We start from the raw sequence: 19,702 nt of genomic DNA on the forward strand, positions 1-19,702 counted from the left end.
AAGATAAAGAACGAAAATAATTCTTGAAATATAAATCAAAACATGAATTAAAATAGAAAAATAATAGAATCAATCCATACAATAGATAGAGCTCCTAACCTTAACAGTGGAGGTTTAGTTGCTCATGATTGAGAGAGAAAATAAGGATTCAGGTAAATTGTCTGAGATGGAATGAAAAGTTCAATGTTGCATATCCTTTTATATATAATCCTAATAAATTTAAAATCTACTTTCTAAAACTAAATAATATCTTTTTCTATTTAAAAATTAAATTTAAAGTAGAATTAATTATGACAATCAGCAACCCTTCAATTGATGGATGGGGACCACTTGATTCCTTCACTCTACAGCCTCTGATCTATACTTTCTGGGCTGAAAACTGAGTCAAAAGCAGCCCAGAAATTGCTGGCGGCAAATTCTGAGTTTGCAGTACGTCACGCATGTCGCGCGTACGCGCCAGGTGCGCGTGGCGCGCTAGCTGCGCGTGGCACGCCGATGAACTTTTCACCAATGTGCGCGTGCGCGTGATGTGCGCGTGCGCATTTTTAAACGCCAAGTTAACTATGACAAATTGTATATCATTACGAAGCCCCAGATGTTAGATTTCCAACACAACTGAAACCGCCTTATTTGGACCTCTGTAGCTCAAGTTATGATCGATTGAATGCAAAGAGGTCAGGATGGACAGCTTTGCGATTCCTTCCATTTTTGCATACTTCCTTTCCATCAAATCCAACCAAATGCTACCTAAAATAAACAGAATTGCACAAGACTCAAAGTAGCATCCATAGTGGCTAAAAGATAATTAATTCTTGCTTAAACTTATCAAGTTAAATGCAAATTCAATAGGAAAAAATAGGAAAGATGCTCACGCATCATTACGCCATCGACGTTTGCATGCAAGTATGAGGACCAGCGTATCTTCTAACCTCCCACTTTTCTTGCTTTCGGCGATATGATATGAGTATGCTCAAATTACAACCAACCCCGAATTGGATACATTGTACATTATACCTCAACTGGTCACTCTCTACTATTTTATACTCCGCAGCCCTCCTGATGCTGTACTGCTTAACTGCCAACATGACTTCTTCCTTGTTCTTAAATTGTTGTCCAACCTCGAACTCGTTGCTTGGATCCTCTTCGGGGCCTCTGGTGGACGAAATTGTGATACAAGAGTTCCAGGCACTGTTAGAGAAGCGTTTTCTTTCCACAACTCCGTTCAACTTAACCAGCAAGTGTACTGGGTCATCCAAGTAATACCTTACGTGAGTAAGGGTCGATCCCACAGAGATTGTTGGTATGAAGCAAGCTATGGTCACCTTGTAAATCTCAGTTAGGCAGATTAAACCAATTGATTATGGATTTTCTAAAATAAATAATAAACAGAAAATAAAAAGGGATAGAAATACTTATGTAAATCAATAGTGGGAATTTCAGATAGGCGTATGGAGATGCTGTGCTCCTCTCGGATCTCTACCTTCTTCTTACATTCATCCAATCCTTCTTACTCCTTTCCATGGCAAGCTGTATGTAGGGCATCACTGTTGTCAATGGCTACATCCCATCTTCTCAGTGAAAATGGTCCTATGCTCTGTCACAGCACGGCTAATCATCTGTCGGTTCTCAATCAGGTTGGAATAGAATCCCTTGATTCTTTTGCGTTTGTCATCACGCCCAGCCTTCAGGAGTTTGAAGCTCGTCACAGTCATTCAATCCCAGAATCCTACTCGGAATACCATAGACAAGGTTTAGACTTTCCGGATCCTCATGAATGCCGCTATCTGTCTAGCTTATACCACGAAGATTCTGTTGGGGAATCTAAGAGATATGCGCCTGGTCTAAGGTAGAACGGAAGTGGTTGTCAGTCACGCGCGTTCATAGGTGAGAATGATGATGAGTGTCACAGATCATCACATTCATCAAAGTGTTGTGCAACGTATATCTTGGAATAAGAATAAAAGAGAATTGAATAAAAAGTAATAGTAATTGTATTGAAACTTGAGGTACAGCAGAGCTCCACACCCTTAATCTATGGTGTGCAGAAACTCCACCGTTGAAAATACATAAGTGAGAGGTCCAGGCATGGCCGAATGGCCAGCCCCCAAAACGTGATCACAGGATTCAAAATACAATCCAGGATATGAATATGATAGTAAAAAGTTCTATTTATAATAAACTAGCTCCTAGGGTTTATATGGGTAAGTAATTGATGCATAAATCCACTTCCGGGGCCCACTTGGTGTATGCTTGGGCTGAGCTTGATCTACCCACAAGCTGAGGCTTTTCTTGGAGTTGAACTCCAAGTTATAACGTGTTTTGGGCGTTCAACTCCGGATCATGACGTGTTTCTGGCGTTTAACTCCAAACAGCAGCATGTACTTGGCGTTCAACGCCAAGTTATGTCGTCAATTTCCGAATAAAGTATGGACTATTATATATTGCTGGAAAGCTCTGGATGTCTATTTTCCAACGCCGTTGAGAGCGCGCCATTTGGAGTTCTGTAGCTCCAGAAAATCCATTTTGAGTGCAGGGAGGTCAGAATCCAACAGCATCAGCAGTCCTTTTGTCAGCCTTTTTCAGAGTTTTGCTCAAGTCCCTCAATTTCAGCCAGAAATTACCTGAAATCACAGAAAAATACACAAACTCATAGTAAAGTCCAGAAATGTGAATTTAACATAAAAACTAATGAAAACATCCCTAAAAGTAGCTTAAACTTACTAAAAACTACCTAAAAACAATGCCAAAAAGCGTATAAATTATCCGCTCATCAGCCTCCCTGGGTAAACAACCAATCGGAAGTCATTACATCGAGATTCAACCTCGTGAAATGATCCGGCCAGTCATATGGTCGAGAAATGAAAGGCTGTGTCAGAGCGATTTGTGTGTCATCGTAGTAGTTCATCTCTTCTTCTTCGTCACCATCGTCAGGAATTTCGGGTGGTTCTTCATCAACATCATCTCCGTCACCAGGGTTAACTTCATACTGACCTATCATCGGATTCCTGATAGCAAAACCCTCATGACTTTCAACACCGTCATCCATTAAGTCAACATTACGAACTTTAACATTAGACCTTTCTTGACTACCTTCAGGTGGCATATTTAGGTCCACCATTGTCCTTTTGATAGTTCATCTAACAGCTCCACTCAACGGACTATCATCGACAGTATCTACAGACAATCCTCAGCCACTCAACTCAACGAGGAACATGAATAATTCCAACAGATGAACATTTGTCCATCGGTTATGCCACGACCTTATAAGCCATACGTCCTCATCGTCACGTAAACGATACCTAATTCAAAACAATAGAAATATTTCTCACCATGGTCTAATAAATGTACTAGCATCAGAGACAAGATAACTGTAATATACCTTTTATAAAACAAATTGCCATCTACTTTTGTCGGATATCTATAGTAAATTTTCTTCACCTTTTTTGCCTCTTGCTGTTTGACGGAATGCAATATCAAATTCTTTAACACTGTTAAACTGTTGACTTCCGGTTTCATATAGGTAATTATTGATTGTCCCGATCTAAAAACGATAGAGCTTTTTTCATCATACACTATTTCACTATCGTAATGAATAGATAACAATGGATTTCTTAACATTATAAAGAAAAAATGTCAACAATGATAATAAAAGTCGACAATGAAATTGTGGTTCTCTACTCTGCTGCATGCTTTTATTTTAGACATCTAACCTAGAGTTTGTCGGAGATTGCGGCGAACTCTATATAAATCGTAAAGTTCGCCGGAGGTTCGGCGAACTCCCTAATTAATATAGAGTTCACCGAGAATGAAACAAACTTGTCTTAATTACTAAAAAAAAATTATACTCCAAAAAATAAAACTCAAAAATCTTATTTAAAGAATTAAATATTTTTTTATTTTATTTAAGAAAAAAAATCCTAAAAAGCGCGTGATTTAGACGGTTTCATTTTCAAATCGAATGGTCAAATCAAACATATTTTTCCTTAATTTTCTATTTATTATGTTTTTTTTCTAAATCAAACCAATTTGAAGGTTCAAATAAGGAATGTTGGATACAGTTTGGTGTTTCCCTTCTAGATAAGAGAACTAGAAGGTTGACCGTTGAAAATCCCAAGTGTCACCACTCAAAAGTTTTGTACCATGCTTTCCTTTTTCTCCCTCCATCCGCAGAAATGCATTGACTTTCAAATATCCATAAGACCATAACGCCAAATTCTAAATTTTACTTGCTGCAATTATAACATTAATGAAACATTTGATAATATTTAAAAATATAGTTAAAGTAAAATTATATATTCTATTATAAAAATAAATATTATTTCTCATAATTTAATTTTTATTATTGTTAATATGAAAAGTTTTTATACATACTATAAAAATTAAAATTAAATGAATTAAATCATAAAATAATTTTATATAGATTATATATTATACAAAATTGATAGATAAAGTATTCTTTGAGTTCGATTTTAAAAGATATTTTTAATTAAATTAATCTATTAAAGATTTAAATTTAATCATATTTATTTTCAAACCATTCCATTAATAATTTTTTTTTAAAATAATGTTGTAAAATGTTAATAAAAAATATATATAATATCTGACATATCTTATTTGATATTAATTAAATATATTTATAAAAATTTATTAATTTAGTCTTTTTTAATTATAAAAATTTTATTTTAATATAATCTAGTGACTAAATCGATAGATTTCATAAATATATTTAGTCAGCGTCCAATTAGAAATTTGGATTCTCTAAATTTTGAATTTTCACTTTAGAGGGTAACGTGAAATCTCTCACCCTTAAATAATTTCTCTTTCAAAATTTTTTTGTCTCACCTATAAAATAAATGATGAGAAATATAATTTACTCTCTAAACTGAAATTCAAATTTTAGAGAATCCAAATCCTCCAATTAAACATGTTAAGCATCATGTATGCTATTAATTAACATTTCACATCATCAATTACTCACAAAAATTATAAATGTAATAATTAAAGGACAAATATAATTAATTCATAATTTTTTAAAAGATCAATTTAATTAATAAAATCTTTTAGAAGTAAATTTAAAAAACATCTTATTTTTCAAAGATTAATTTAATTATCAACATCAAAATAATTTTCTAGAATTTAAGAGCACTAGTTATATTTTAAAATTGATAAAAATATATGATGTTAGTCTCTTAATTTTTTTTATTAAATGACTCATCACATTATTAAAAATTAATATAATACGTTATTCATATTTATCAATTTCAATAATATAATTAATACAATTAGAATCTCAACCTATTTTAATACATACCACCATAGGCATAACTCTTATTTTACAGTATAAAAACTTCCGTAGCCCCCTCTCCTTCTACTATAAACCCCAAACCACGACAATTCACTACCACAACAAGACACAACACAATGCATAAGAGTCCCTCAGGTTCCACACTGGGCCCAGGTGGGCTCGACCTAACCCAGGCCTTCTTCAGGCCCATAACAAACGCCGCACCACCCTCGCCAACCAAGCGCCAAACCAAGATCTCCGTCATCGGCGTCGGCAACGTCGGCATGGCCATTGCTCAGACCATCCTCACTCAAGATCTCACCGACGAGCTCGTCCTCATCGACAACAAGGAGGACAAGCTCCGCGGCGAGATGCTCGACCTCCAGCACGCCGCCGCCTTCCTCCCCCGCACAAAGATCTACGCCTCCGTGGACTACGCCGTCACCGCCGGCTCCGACCTCTGCATAATCACCGCAGGCGCACGCCAGAACGCTGGCGAGTCAAGGCTGAACCTGCTCCAGAGGAACCTCGCGCTGTTCAAGAGCATTGTGCCGCCGCTTGCGCGGTACTCACCGCAGACGGTGCTGCTCATCGTTTCGAACCCCGTGGACGTTCTGACCTACTTGGCGTGGAAGCTCTCCGGTTTTCCATCGAATCGGGTTATCGGGTCGGGTACGAACTTGGACTCCTCAAGGTTCAGGTTCCTCATCGCCGATCATCTCGACGTCAACGCTCAGGACGTGCAGGTCACTCTCATTTTCCTTTTTGTATTTTTAAATTTTTTATTATTGTAATGTCTACATTACTGTATCCCGCAAATCTTGGGATACTTATGTCTCTTATTTCTCTTCTTGTTTTGGATGTGTTGCCGACTACTGCTTCATTTAATGTTAAAAAACTAAAAATAGAAAAAAAAAAACATGTAGATAATTAAAGCCTTAAAGGAATGTTCTTGGCGAGTTAGATAACAGCTAATACTTGAAAGACAACAATTTAAATTTATTTTATTTCATTTAATATTTATATTTTTATGTATATAATATTTATAATTATAAATTTATTATATTTTTTTTGGTGATTTCATTATTATATTTAATATTATTCAATTATTTCAATGATAATTAAAAAATATAAAATAAAATAAATAATAATTAAAAAATTCAAAATAAAGTAACTTTAAACTGATTTTGTATTATCTTTTGAATATTTTTGTTAAAATGTTTTACTGCTGTAACAGACACATACTTCATATAGATTTATCTAACTATGCCCATTAAGGTATCAACGCATAATAGAGTTTGTATTGAAAGATTAAAAATTCTAAATTTTCAAAACATTTCACTAGAAAATATTTCATTCAATTACTTTCTATTTTAAAAAATTACAAATTAAAACTGTTAATTTGGTTCAAATTAAGAATGGCATTTGAAGTCTTCCTTAAAAAGGTCACTCAACATTTTAGTAATGACACTCAAAGTTTGGCTTGATGTATCTGATCAACTGATCATTCAAGCCAAGTTGTTAGATATGTTTAACATACATAGAAATGCTTGTTTTAAAATAAGAACATAATTATTATACAGTTTACAAAATGTAATTGTAATATGATTTTGTAGATACTAATTTACTAGAGAATGTAAAGTTTGTATGCTGTTATTGCATTTCTAGGCTTACATAGTGGGGGAACATGGGGATAGCTCGGTGGCTCTGTGGTCTAGCATCAGCATTGGTGGTGTTCCGGTTCTGAGCTTTTTGGAGAAACAGCAGATAGCATACGAGAAGGAAACATTAGAGAACATACACAAAGCAGTGATAGACAGCGCCTATGAAGTTATCAGCCTCAAAGGCTACACTTCTTGGGCCATTGGCTACTCTGTTGCTAGCTTGGCGCGCTCTATTCTCCGGGACCAAAGGAAGATCCACCCTGTCTCTGTTTTGGCAAAAGGCTTCTACGGCATTGGCAACGAAGTGTTCCTCAGCTTGCCAGCACAGCTTGGTCGCGGAGGAGTGTTGGGTGTGACCAATGTGCACTTGAATGAAGAGGAGTTACAAAGGCTCAGGGACTCTGCCAAGACCATACTTGAGGTGCAGACTCAGTTAGATCTTTGAATTTGTGTTCATCCTCCTTGAAGTGCCCTGTGGTTTATTAGCTAACTTATTTTGTACTTTAACTTTGTTTTGTTTTGATTTGCATGGATTAGCCTAAGTGTTACATGTTAATTTTGACCCTTGCGGTCCGTCGTTTATGTTAATTTTGATACATGTTATTTCGGTCCTTTTTGTTGTTACATGTTAAGTCTAGCATGGTAGATCTAGTGATATGTATTTTTTTATATGTTTAGCCAGTCAATTAAAATTTCAATTGTTGTAATTCACTACCCGAAAAAAAGAGATTTAGCCACAAAAAATTACTCACAAATACATTAAAGTAACAAAGTTATACGTCAGTCCTTGAAATTTGCTTCGAACATTCATCCCTATAATTAGGTTTTATCAATTTGCCACAAATAACATTAACACTGACCTCCTTAACATAGAACCATTTATTCTCCATTTATATCAATAGAACCATTTATTCTCCATTTATATCAATATCAACATTTCCTCTGCCCCTGTATTCTATTTCTTTTCTCTCCTCCCTTCCCTGGGCTTATACAGTGACGAACGTAGAGAAATTTTATAATGGGAATAAAAATATAATAAAATATAGTTTTAGATATATTTGTTTCTTCACACAGTACCCAATAAATTAAGAACTAATTTTTTATTAATTTGAGTTCTATTTAAGAATTTGTAATTGGCTAATGAATTATTACACATACAAGATAGAATTGGAACTCCTAATATTTGCTTAAGCGGACGACTAAGCTGTTTATTCGACCAACCTAAATTGGTTTAGATATATTTAAAATTTTAAATTAGAACTATTTATACATGTTGATAAAAACTAGAGATATACACACAATCACTTATTATAGTATTTAAAATAAAAAAATAATTTCACACACAATATAATATTCAAAATAATAAAAGCAATAATTTATAATGACATTCTTTTTATTTTTAACATGACAATATTATTTTTTTATATATATTCTTAAATAATTATTTTATTTTTTATTATCTCATATTTAACTGTTAAGTCTATTTATTATAGTCTTATAGTATAAACAAAATTTATACCAAACTTGTCGGGTATTATGGAAAGCCAAAAAAATATATCTATACCTAAATTTTATTATATTTTTGCCTCTACCATAAAATTTCTCTAGGTCCGTCACTGCCCACTAGGGGTGTACATGGGCCGGGCCACACCGAGTTTGGCTTAACCCAGACCCGCCCCGAAATATAGACCGGGCCTAATGTTTGGACCCTAACCCGATCTTAGACCCGATGAAACCTACGCACATTCGGGCCGGGTGAAAACTGGGTAAAAACCGGGTGAAAACCGGGTCTTTAGCATGTAAAAATCACCTAATCTCCAACCTTTATTTCACAATTCACATAGTAAAATTCACTTTAAAAAATATAACAAGAACCAACCCTTCTCTAAAATTAAAGCATAACCATAATCAATACTAATATTGTCTAACACCAAATATTTAAATCAATACAAATAACACAATATTATGCATTAGTTTAAAGTCTTATGCATTTTAAACATAAAATATTAACTTATAATCTTATAAATGACTAATAACACAAAATATTAAGATTTACAATATTTAAATTCCATATAAGAATAGCCATCATCCAACATAAAATATTAATTGTGTATGAAGACCGGGCCATCGGGCCGAGTTCGGGTGACTCGAGCTATGGCCCGGACCCGACCCGAAATAATGACCGGGTCTATCTTTGAGACCATTACCCGACCCTAGACCCGATGAAATCACACTAAATTAGCCCCTAAAGTGTTTGGGGCCGGGCCGGATCTTCGGACTGGGCCGGGCCATGTACACCCCTACTGCCCACCATGGCTAAGTTGTGCACAATGAATTAATTTGGCATGGTTTCCACCAATTTTTTTCCAATTTTTATTTAAATATTTTTCCTCTAATTTGGTAAAATTTTTATTTAAATGTTTCCCCTAATTTGTTTGGTGCAGCAGAAAATCACAGAGACAAAGAGTTAGGAGAATCCATTTTCAAGTAAAACCCTTTTTCTTTTATTATCATCTTTCAATTCTTGTGATTATCATTTTTGTTTATATTTTGCAACTATAATTTTTGCTTGGATTTTACTCAATTTTTTTATATTTTTTCATTTTTCTTATTTTTGTTCTTGAGTTATGAAATAGATTTTGCCTTCATTTGTTTATTAGATTGTTGAGTGTTAGCTCCTATTAAAGGATAGATTGTTGGGAAGAGCCTGTTATTTCTTGTTTAAAAATATTTATATATAGCTGCACTAAATTCTCCCAAGTTCAAATTTAAAAGAAGATGGATATTGAGGATATATGCAAATAACAGAAAATAATTAAAGAAACATGAAGTTAAAGATCAAAAGTAAGATAGAATCTTAGATCTAGATTCTTTATATAAGAACCAAATCCATATCTCTCAACACATACACACATGAAAATGATTTCAAAGACTTATTTTTATGAAAATAATGATAGAAATTAATTAAGATTAAAAGGTTTTGTTAAACTTGAGTCTAAACGCTTTAAAAACATGATTTATGCTGAAAACAGAAAATGGAATCGACTCTGTAACCAAAGAATCGATTCTCTAGCTCAAAGAATCGATTCCTTAAGAAAAGAATCGATTCTCATGTTCGAAATTCAAATTTTTTTCAAACAATGAATAGCAAGAATCGATTCTCTTGTGAAAAAATCGATTATTTAAGTGACAGATAACTTGTAACGGATAATTTTGACAAAAACTCATTTTCACTTCATTTCTAACGTTCCAATACTTTGAAAATTCTATAACTAGGTGTGTTTTAGCCGTATTTCATATACAACACCTATTCTAAGCTTTATTGAGTTCATATATCAATTTCTATACAAATTTAATGTGATTTATACACAATTTGAGGGATATACAAGTTTGTGTTCATTAGAGCTTAATTTGTATTCATTCACTCTTCTAGAGAGTATTCAATTTTTGTTTTCTTAAGTTGTAAAAGAAGATATTTTTAGCTCCTTTTGTTGAGTGATTTGGAGTATGATTCTCCAAGTTTGTGAAGTTTGTGTATACACTATGTCCAGTGAGGATACCAAAGAGGTATATTAAGCACTCAAGAGAATTCTTAGCGAAGGTGAATTGGCCTAATATACGAGTAGTGATCATATACCGTGAGGTATACATCAAGTGCTCGTTGTTGTAACGATTTGTCAAGCATCCTAAAAGCTTGGTAATATAGTAAAAATCTCCAACACTTTAGTTGGAAGGACTGATAGTAGGCGAAGAAGTTACAATGAACTAGAATATATCGTTATTTGCAATATCTCTCTCAACTTAATATCTTTTTATATTCATAGTACATTTTAATAATAAGTGGTGTGGAAAGTAAAATCTCCTTTTAAGTACTTGAGAAGTGACTTAAGTCCTTAGAAAAATACTAGTACAAATCCATTTATGCATTTTACTTCAAATTCATTTAAATTTCGCAAAATTTTATCATTATTTTTTGATACTCAATTCACATCTTCTTGAGTATCGTGTACTAAGTGACTAACAAGATGGTAACGGTTCATTCAATTCATAGCTAAATTTGTCAGTGGTGTTCATAACTTATGCTGAATTTTTATTTTTGAACTTTTAACACTTTTAACGCCATGAAACTTTTGAAAAATCATTCTTATTTTGTAAGGTTAGTCATGAATGAATAACGAAATCCTTTCTTAACTTTAATTTCTCTTCGTATGTTTTGTGAATTCCTAGATTAAAATCACAACAAAAAAACTCAACAAACTAATATATCTACATAATTTTTTTAACAAGTCTAAAGTAAATCTATGTCTTCTAGATAAAAGTTCTTATATTTGACTCCAACTTAAGGCCTAGTTGGAGATCCAAACGTTTTACAGGTCCATGATGATTATGATCGGAACCAAAAAGGGAGAATACATACAATAATTTTCTTGTTGATAATGAGAATTAGGAACATACCACTTTAAAAACATCAACAAAAAGACCTGCATCTTCATCATCATCTTGATCAGTATTATTAAAACCAAGCCGATTTTCAAAATTATTATTATTATAGGAAGAAGGATTATAGAACGAATTATCAATATTGTAACCTACTTGCTGTAAAAGATAGTGGTTGATGGTAGTAGCATTTGTTTTTTGAGGCTGCAACTTCTTTTTTTGTTCTCTCTTTCTTTTTTGTGTGCATTTTAGTGTCCCCTAATGCTTGAGTTTGTGAATTTCTTGTAATAATATTAGTACTCTAATATATTTTATTACTATTATTCTCGTCATGATCTCCCTCTAACAATAATGTTGAGCTTTTCTCAACCGATGATGATGAAACTGAATTTGAAGAATTCATATTATATCAAAGTATCTCTTCTTTAAAATTCTAAGATCTAGAAACAACAAGATTAATGTAAATGATTGATTTATAACATTTGCATCTTGCAATGTCTTGAATAATTATGCTTATGCTAATAATTATTTCTCCAATATTTTGAATCTAATCAGCCAATCACAACCTCTACCATATTGCAGGTACTTTGCATAAAACGTCAAAGGCTCAGACTCGTACACTCTATAATCAACCCCTTTAGAAAGGGTATACCTCCTAATTGACATGACCATAATCTCCCTATAACCAAGTTCCATTCCAACAGCAAACTCACCATCTTGAACAGAGAAAACGCCTACAAATAAGGAATAACAATTTTAATGTTCTATAAAACTATATATCATAGCATTTAACATGTTAACTCAAAATAAAATTAAAATAGTACTGGTCTATAGGCAGATTGTTTCATGCAGTTACAATATAAAGAAAAATAATGAAACTTATTTGTTTTTTTTTCCCGGTGCACAAGAATCTTAATATCAACTACTGTAGCAACATGCAAAATCTTGAAATGATCAACATTCTTTAAAAACAAAATTAAAATTTTACCAACATTCTTTACAAAATGATAAAGTCACATACTTGTGTTTGCAAACTCAACAATTTCTGGTGCGTGTATAGCGTCGAGGTACAGAGCACGCATGAAAGATAGCACATCAAACGAATATTGCCTTGCAATCGTGTTTATTGAACCATGAACTTACCTTTTAGGACGACTCTCAATCCCTTTGTCGCTTCCTCCTGATAAACCGCTATTTTACGGTTTATTTTGTATTGAATTCAGCAGATTTTATCAATTATTCTCACACTTATGCATATAATTCGCATGTTTTATATTTTTCTTCCTAACTTTGTGCTATGATTGAAAACATGCTTCTTTGGCCTTTAATTTGCTAATTTTAATCCTCTCTTATTACCATTAGATGCCGTGATATGTGTATTAAGTGTTTTCAGGTTTTATAGGGCAAGAATGGCTTAGAGGATGGAAAGGAAGCATGCAAAAGTGGAAGGAACACAAGAGATCGAAGTTTTGAGAAGCTGGCAGCGACGCACACGCGTGGACGACGCATACGCATGACTGGTGCAAGAGACGAGCGACGCACATGCGTGGATGATGCGTACGCGTGACCAAGATTTTGTCAAGCGACGCGTACGCGTGGGCGACGCGTACGCGTGACAGAGCGTCACGTGCTGCAATTTACAGAAAACACTTGGGGTAATTTCTGGGCTCCTTTTTGACCCAGTTTCAGGCCCAAAAATTCAGATTAGAGGATGCAGAGTGGAGTTGGAAGGGGGAATCCATCATACACACTTTCATTCACATTAGTTAGGTTTTAGATGTAGTTTCTAGAGAGAGAGGCTCTCTCCTCTCTCTAGATTTTAGGGTTTTTAGTCTTGTTCCTTCTCAATTTCAGAATTCTACCTTGCTTTAATTTAGTTTTCTTCTACTCCTATTTGTTCTAGCACTTTAGTTACTTATTTCTCTTATTGATTCCTTTATTTTGATAATTTAGTTTATGAACTCATGTGTTACTCTCAACTTTCATTAATGCAATTTATGTTTCACGTTTCCTATTGTTCAATTGTCTTACTATTGTTATTTCCTTGCTTTGGTAGTCTTAGATTTTGCTATGTCTTGTTAGTTTTCTATGTTTTTATTTTGTGCCTTCCAAGTGTTTGATAAAATGCTTGGTTGAATTTTAAATTAGATTTTTATGTTCCTAACTTAGATTGATCAATTAGAGACTCTTGAGTTATCAAAACTCTTTTGTTAAATGGTAATTGAAAATTGCTAGTTGGCTTAGACTTCACTAAATCTAGTCTTTGATTAGGATTTGTGAACTTAAGTTGATTTTGCTCACTTGACTTTTCTTCATTGTTAGAGGTTAACTAAGTGAGAGTAAAAAGTAATTACCATCACAATTAATGATGATAATGATGATAGGAATTCCAATTCTCAATCCTTGTTAGGACTTTTCTTAGTTGTTATTTTATTTCCTTGTTATTTACATTACTTGTTCCTTATTTCAAGACCCAAAAATATACTTTCCCATAACCAATAATAACTACACTTTCCTGCAATTCCTTGAGAGACGACCCGAGGTTTAATACTTCAGTTAATTTTATTGGGTTTGATTAAGTGACAAACAATTTGAATATTGATTGAGGTTTAATTGTCGATTTAGAACTGTACTTGTAACGCGATTTTTTTTGTGAAAATCTTTACCGACATTTTTCCTCCGTCACCTCCTAACATGTCATTGTTGGCTAAGAATTCTTTTTCACTATCACTGTTGTTTTCTTCCCAGTCTATGTTGTCTCCTTCACTTAGCAACGATTCATTTACTTCGTGCGTATTACCCAATTGCTTGAACTCAGCATACAACTCCGAGATCGGCACATGAGCTTGATTCTGTCTATAAATCATTAACATCTCTAGCATAGTCGCTTCATCAATCACATTCATTGATTGAAATTGTATCACACCACTGAAAAACAACACGGATTGCCTGTACAAAATATTACTAATTCTTTTGAAATAGATCCGTGTATGTGTTGGCATAATCTATTTTTTCACTCTTCAGATGACAATGTGCAAGAAATAATAAAAGAAATTGGATTTCTACAAATAAATTTTACGCCCTCAGTTATATATGATATAACTTTACCATCAAAATATACCAGTACACTCATATTAGCTTCCATTACTCTTACAACAAAAACTAAAAAGAATTGTGACACACTTCAAACATTTTGAAAAAAGGGATAGAAATGAAAAATTTGTTAAGAGAAGAATGAAAGCAAGTCTGAATATGAAGAGATGAGTGAAAGTGAATTCATTTGCAAACTCGATTACCTCTTTTATATAAGGAAATAAATATTAATTTTTTAATCGTTAATTTAATAAAATAATTAAATTTTTTCGAAAATAATATTAAAATATTAATATTTCACACGATAAAGTAATCTTTTCGCACTCAACGAACTGACAAAAATATCATGTCAAAACATTTCTCGCTGTGAACAATTTGATTTATTATTTAAAAAAATTTCTCGCATGGTGCGAGATGGGCGAGATGGGCTGATAAGCCCTTTTCCCAATTACTTTCTCGCACAGTGCGAGATGTGAAACAAAAAAATTTTAAAAAAATTAAATCCTTTTCGTATAGTGCAAGAAATAGAAGGCCATCCACATCCGAAAACAACACCTCATAGTCCCGTCTTAGCACACATGTGTAATATTATTTTCATATTAAATTTTTTTGGCCACCAATTAAACCTATCAAAAAAGAAATGGAGGGAAAGAAAAGCAAAAGTTAATAAGATGAAGACACAAAAAATTAAACCTATCACAACAGAAGCGAAGGAGGAAAAAAAGAAGTTAATATGGTGAAGACACGTAAAAGTGGACAGAACCGGATTGTATAACATAGATAAATAAATAGATATAGATATGCATGGATTGGCCTAACAACCTATTATATTGTTAATTCTTCTCTGTTTTGGTCATTCCAGTTCACACTAATTATATACCTGGATCTAGTTACCCAAAAACATATATTTTAATTTTCCTGTAAATAAAGTATGACCTTGTCAAATAATTTTTCAATTTTTATAACTCTACTTTGTGCCTCTTACAATAACACCATCACAATTGATGCACTAATACAGAGCTTGGCCCTTGTTATTATTCCTTAAAAATGGAAAATTTTACTTAGTTTCCAAATTTATAATATGAGAGACGTATGCTTTTTATTAATTTTTTAATTAACTTTAAAAATAAATTATATTTAACTGCTCAATTGTTAGTTAATGATAAACTATCATTTTTGTTCTAAAACTTTGGCATAAATATTAAAATAGTCTTCAAAATTTTTTCGTCTTATTTGTATTTCAAATAATAATAATAATAATATACTTTTTAAACTCTTAAGGTTTTTGTAATTTTGTCTTATTTGTTAGTTTATTCTTGTTCTTATTTTCAACTACAATCAACAAAATAACAAGTAATATTAATTTATTTATGTAGTAATTAGTATCTGTTGAGAGTGACGATGAAGGAGGTAGTAATGGTGAAGTGATAGTGAGTGAGAATAGAGTTGTGGTGGGTGACTAGGTAGTGTTGATGGAGTTGGGGTGAGTCGGGTATTATATGAGTTAGGAATTATGGATACATTTTTTATAAGAAAAGAATTGGTAGAAAAGTATTTGACTAGATGTTGACAATCAAAATATTAATAGTATGGATAAAATTAAAATTTATTGAAATGTTAAAGATAAAATTGAATCAAACTAAATGCTAAGGGTATCTTTTGAAAAAAAAAAATCACAAATGTCAAAGACAAAAAGCATACTTTATCTTTTTGTAACTCACCAGAATTTGACTTGAATATACATACCAAGAATGTCCCATATAAGAGAATATATTATTTACTCCTTATACCAAGGCTCCAAAAATTGTATGCTTCAATGAGTTTTGCACTTCACATGAGGTAGCACTTTGACAACTATAGTACGGACAATGTCTTGACGCACCTTTCTCATGAGAAAGCATGGCTTCATTTTAATCCAAAACATCCTAACTTTGCAACTAAAACTAGGAATAATAGGTCTATGTTCTGTTGGGTTTACATCCAACATCCATTTTAGTATCCCTTATTTCTGCTAGCCTATTATTATTACTCCTTACAATCTTCCTCCTAAATGTATATGAAAGATCCCTACCAATTCTAAACGTGTGTCATTCTCGGCCTAGACAATCCAAAGCTAAAATAGATATATACCTCCAACCTTTTATTGATGAATTGAACCAGTTGTGGTCTCGGGAGTTTCAATTTATGATGTCTCCACAAAAGTCAATTTCACACTTAAAGCCACTTTAATGTAAACAATTAATGGGTGATCCATGTGAAGTTATCTTGTCCTATTTGTATGGAGGATATGAAGACTTTTCAGTTGAAGTACGCTGAAAAAATATTGGTTTAATTGTCACAAGAGCTTTTTGCTAGAGAATCAACCTTATAGATGCAATCGAACTACATTTAGGAAGAATACTGAGGATCATGAGGAGCCTCTTATTAGATTGACCGAAGAAAAAGTATGGTCTGGGGTTAAAGATTCTCCCAAGATTGACACGAGACATCAACCTTAGCAGCTTTGTGCCCAGCCTCAATAGTTTGTGGCCCAGCCTAAGTAGCTCCAGGCCATCCTTAGTCTCAGTCTTAGCCTCATCATCACACTCAACCTAGACAAAGCCTTAATTAACCTCATTCTCAACCGCAGCAGCCATAGATGTCTCAGCCATAGTAGCCACAGACATCTCAAGCATAGATTTTGTAGTCACAGACATAGCAAGGTGGGGAATCTACTGTTGGTGATCCCTGTCCCATATTCAAATGGGATGAAAATGACTGTATATTTTATATAAACATAACTAGAATTCCATCCATTTAATTATTTAATTGCATATATACTTAATTGTGTTTGAAACAGTTAGGATTCTCCATATGATGGCACAGAAAAGATTTTCTAAGTATACAAGAACCACTACCGATAATTCATACCTTGCTTTAGCATGGTGCCAGACTGAGTGATTAAGCTCTAGGGGAACTTGTTTAAGGTAATTGAGTTATATTTGTTTAAAATTTGGGTTTATTTTAAATTACAATGTCATTAATTTTGTAGTAATGCCTTATCTCAACAGCACATCAGATTCGTCTTCAAGGTGTAATTGACCACCGAAGACCACATATAAGATGACATCCAAAAAAATAGTATGAACATGTTAAAATGGTACATATTATTAATTACGTATATGATATCACATTGATCAATTGTTCTTTTTTATGGGAGGCTAAGGTGGGTTGTAAGCCCCATCATTAGGGGTGGAAAAAGGCCAGGCGGCCTGCCAGAGGCCTGCAGCCTGGCCTGTGTTTGGCCTGGTCTGGCCTGACCTGTTATAAAATAGGTACAGGCCCAGGCTCTTTTAAAAGCCTTAATACATTAATAGGCCAGGCCCAGGCTTACTAATTAGCCTTATAGGCTTGTCAGGCCTGCCTGGACCTGTTAAAATATAATTAAATATATAAATAATTATTTATTATTAATAAAATTATGAGATATTTTAAATTTATTATATTTATTATAAATATTTTTTTATATTTTAAATATGTTGAAAGTTTAAAATTTTTTATAAATATTAAATATATGACATATTACATATAACTATTTTTATTAAAAAATAATTTTTTTTAAATAATATTTTTATTTTTTTTAAAAAAATTATCAGGCCTTTTAACAGGCTTCAGGCCAGGCCAGGCTGAATAACAGGTCAGGCCTAGTAATTTATAAAGAGCCTATAACAGGCTGCAGGCCAAGCTCAGGCCAATCAATTGTATGACAGGCCAGGCCTGTTAAGAGCAAAGCCTGGCCTGGCTTGGCCTATTCCACCCTTACCCATCATATCGAAATATTTGAGAGAACCCACATCATAAAGGATGACCTCTCGAAGTGGGTCGACAAACGCTTAGAGGAGACCGCCATAAATTTTCTTGAATCTTACTGATGAGCGGATAATTTGTACGCTTTTTGGCATTGTTTTTAGTATTTTTCAGTATGTTTTAGTTAGTTTTTAGTATATTTTTATTAGTTTTTAGTTAAAATTCACTTTTCTGGACTTTACTATGAGTTTGTGTGTTTTTCTGTGATTTCAGGTATTTTCTGGCTGAAATTGAGGGACCTGAGCAAAAATCTGATTCAGAGACTGGAATGGACTGCAGATGCTGTTGGATTCTGACCTCCCTACACTCGAAGTGGATTTTCTGGAGCTACAGAAGCCCAATTGGCGCGCTCTCAACGGCGTTGGAAAGTAGACATCCTGTGCTTTCCAGCAATATATAATACTCCATACTTTGCTCGAGATTTGATGGCCCAAACCGACGTTCTAAATCAGCTCAAAACTGCCCGACGTTAAACGCCGGAACTGGCACAAGAATAGGAGTTAAACGCCCAAACTGGCACAAAAGCTGGCGTTTAACTCCAAGAAGAGTCTCTACACGAAAATGCTTCAATGCTCAGCCCAAGCACACACCAAGTGGGCCCGGAAGTGGATTTTTATGTCATTTACTCATCTTTATAAACCCTAGGCTACTAGTTCTCTATATATAGGACCTTTTACTATTGTATTTATCATCTTTAGATCTTTGAATCTTTTGATCACTTTAGATCTCTAGATCATCTGGGGACGTCTAGTTCCTAGATCATTGGGAGGCTGGCCATTCGGCCATGTCTAGACCTTGTTCTTATGTATTTTCAACGGTGGAGTTTCTACATACCATAGATTAAGGTGTGGAGCTCTGCTGTACCTCGAGTATTAATGCAATTACTATTGTTCTTCTATTCAATTCAGCTTGTTCTTATTCCAAGATATCACTTGTTCCTCAACTTGATGAATGTGATGATCCGTGACACTCATCATCATTCTCACCTATGAACGTGTGACCGTCAATCACCTCCGTTCTACCTTAGATTGGGTGGATATCTCTTGGGTTCTTTAACCGGAATCTTCGTGGTATAAGCTAGAATTGATGGCGGCATTCAAGAGAATCCGGAAGGTCTAAACCTTGTCTGTGGTATTTTGAGTAGGATTCAATGATTGAATGACTGTGACGAGCTTCAAACTCGCGATTGTGGGGCGTTAGTGACAGACGCAAAAGAATCACTGGATTCTATTCCGGCATGATCGAGAACCGACAGCTGGATAGCCGTGCCGTGACAGGGTGCATTGAACATTTCCACTGAGAGGATGGGACTGTAGCCATTGACAACGGTGATACCCAACATATAGCTTGCCATGGAAGGGAGTAAGAAGGATTGGAT

General features: G+C 33.9%; 1 protein-coding gene across 1 annotated transcript; it reads left to right on the plus strand.

The window, feature by feature from the left end:
- The first annotated feature begins 5,353 nt into the window (after positions 1 to 5,353).
- Positions 5,354 to 7,655, plus strand: LOC130947395 (L-lactate dehydrogenase A). The gene is made up of 2 exons (XM_057876093.1): positions 5,354 to 6,030; positions 6,953 to 7,655. The coding sequence occupies exons 1-2, from the start codon at positions 5,422 to 5,424 to the stop codon at positions 7,391 to 7,393; spliced, it is 1,050 nt and encodes a 349-aa protein (XP_057732076.1). The 5' UTR covers positions 5,354 to 5,421; the 3' UTR covers positions 7,394 to 7,655.
- Positions 7,656 to 19,702: the final 12,047 nt, after the last annotated feature.

The sequence above is a fragment of the Arachis stenosperma genome, chromosome 1, assembly GCF_014773155.1.
Source record: "Arachis stenosperma cultivar V10309 chromosome 1, arast.V10309.gnm1.PFL2, whole genome shotgun sequence".
NCBI lineage: Eukaryota > Viridiplantae > Streptophyta > Magnoliopsida > Fabales > Fabaceae > Arachis > Arachis stenosperma.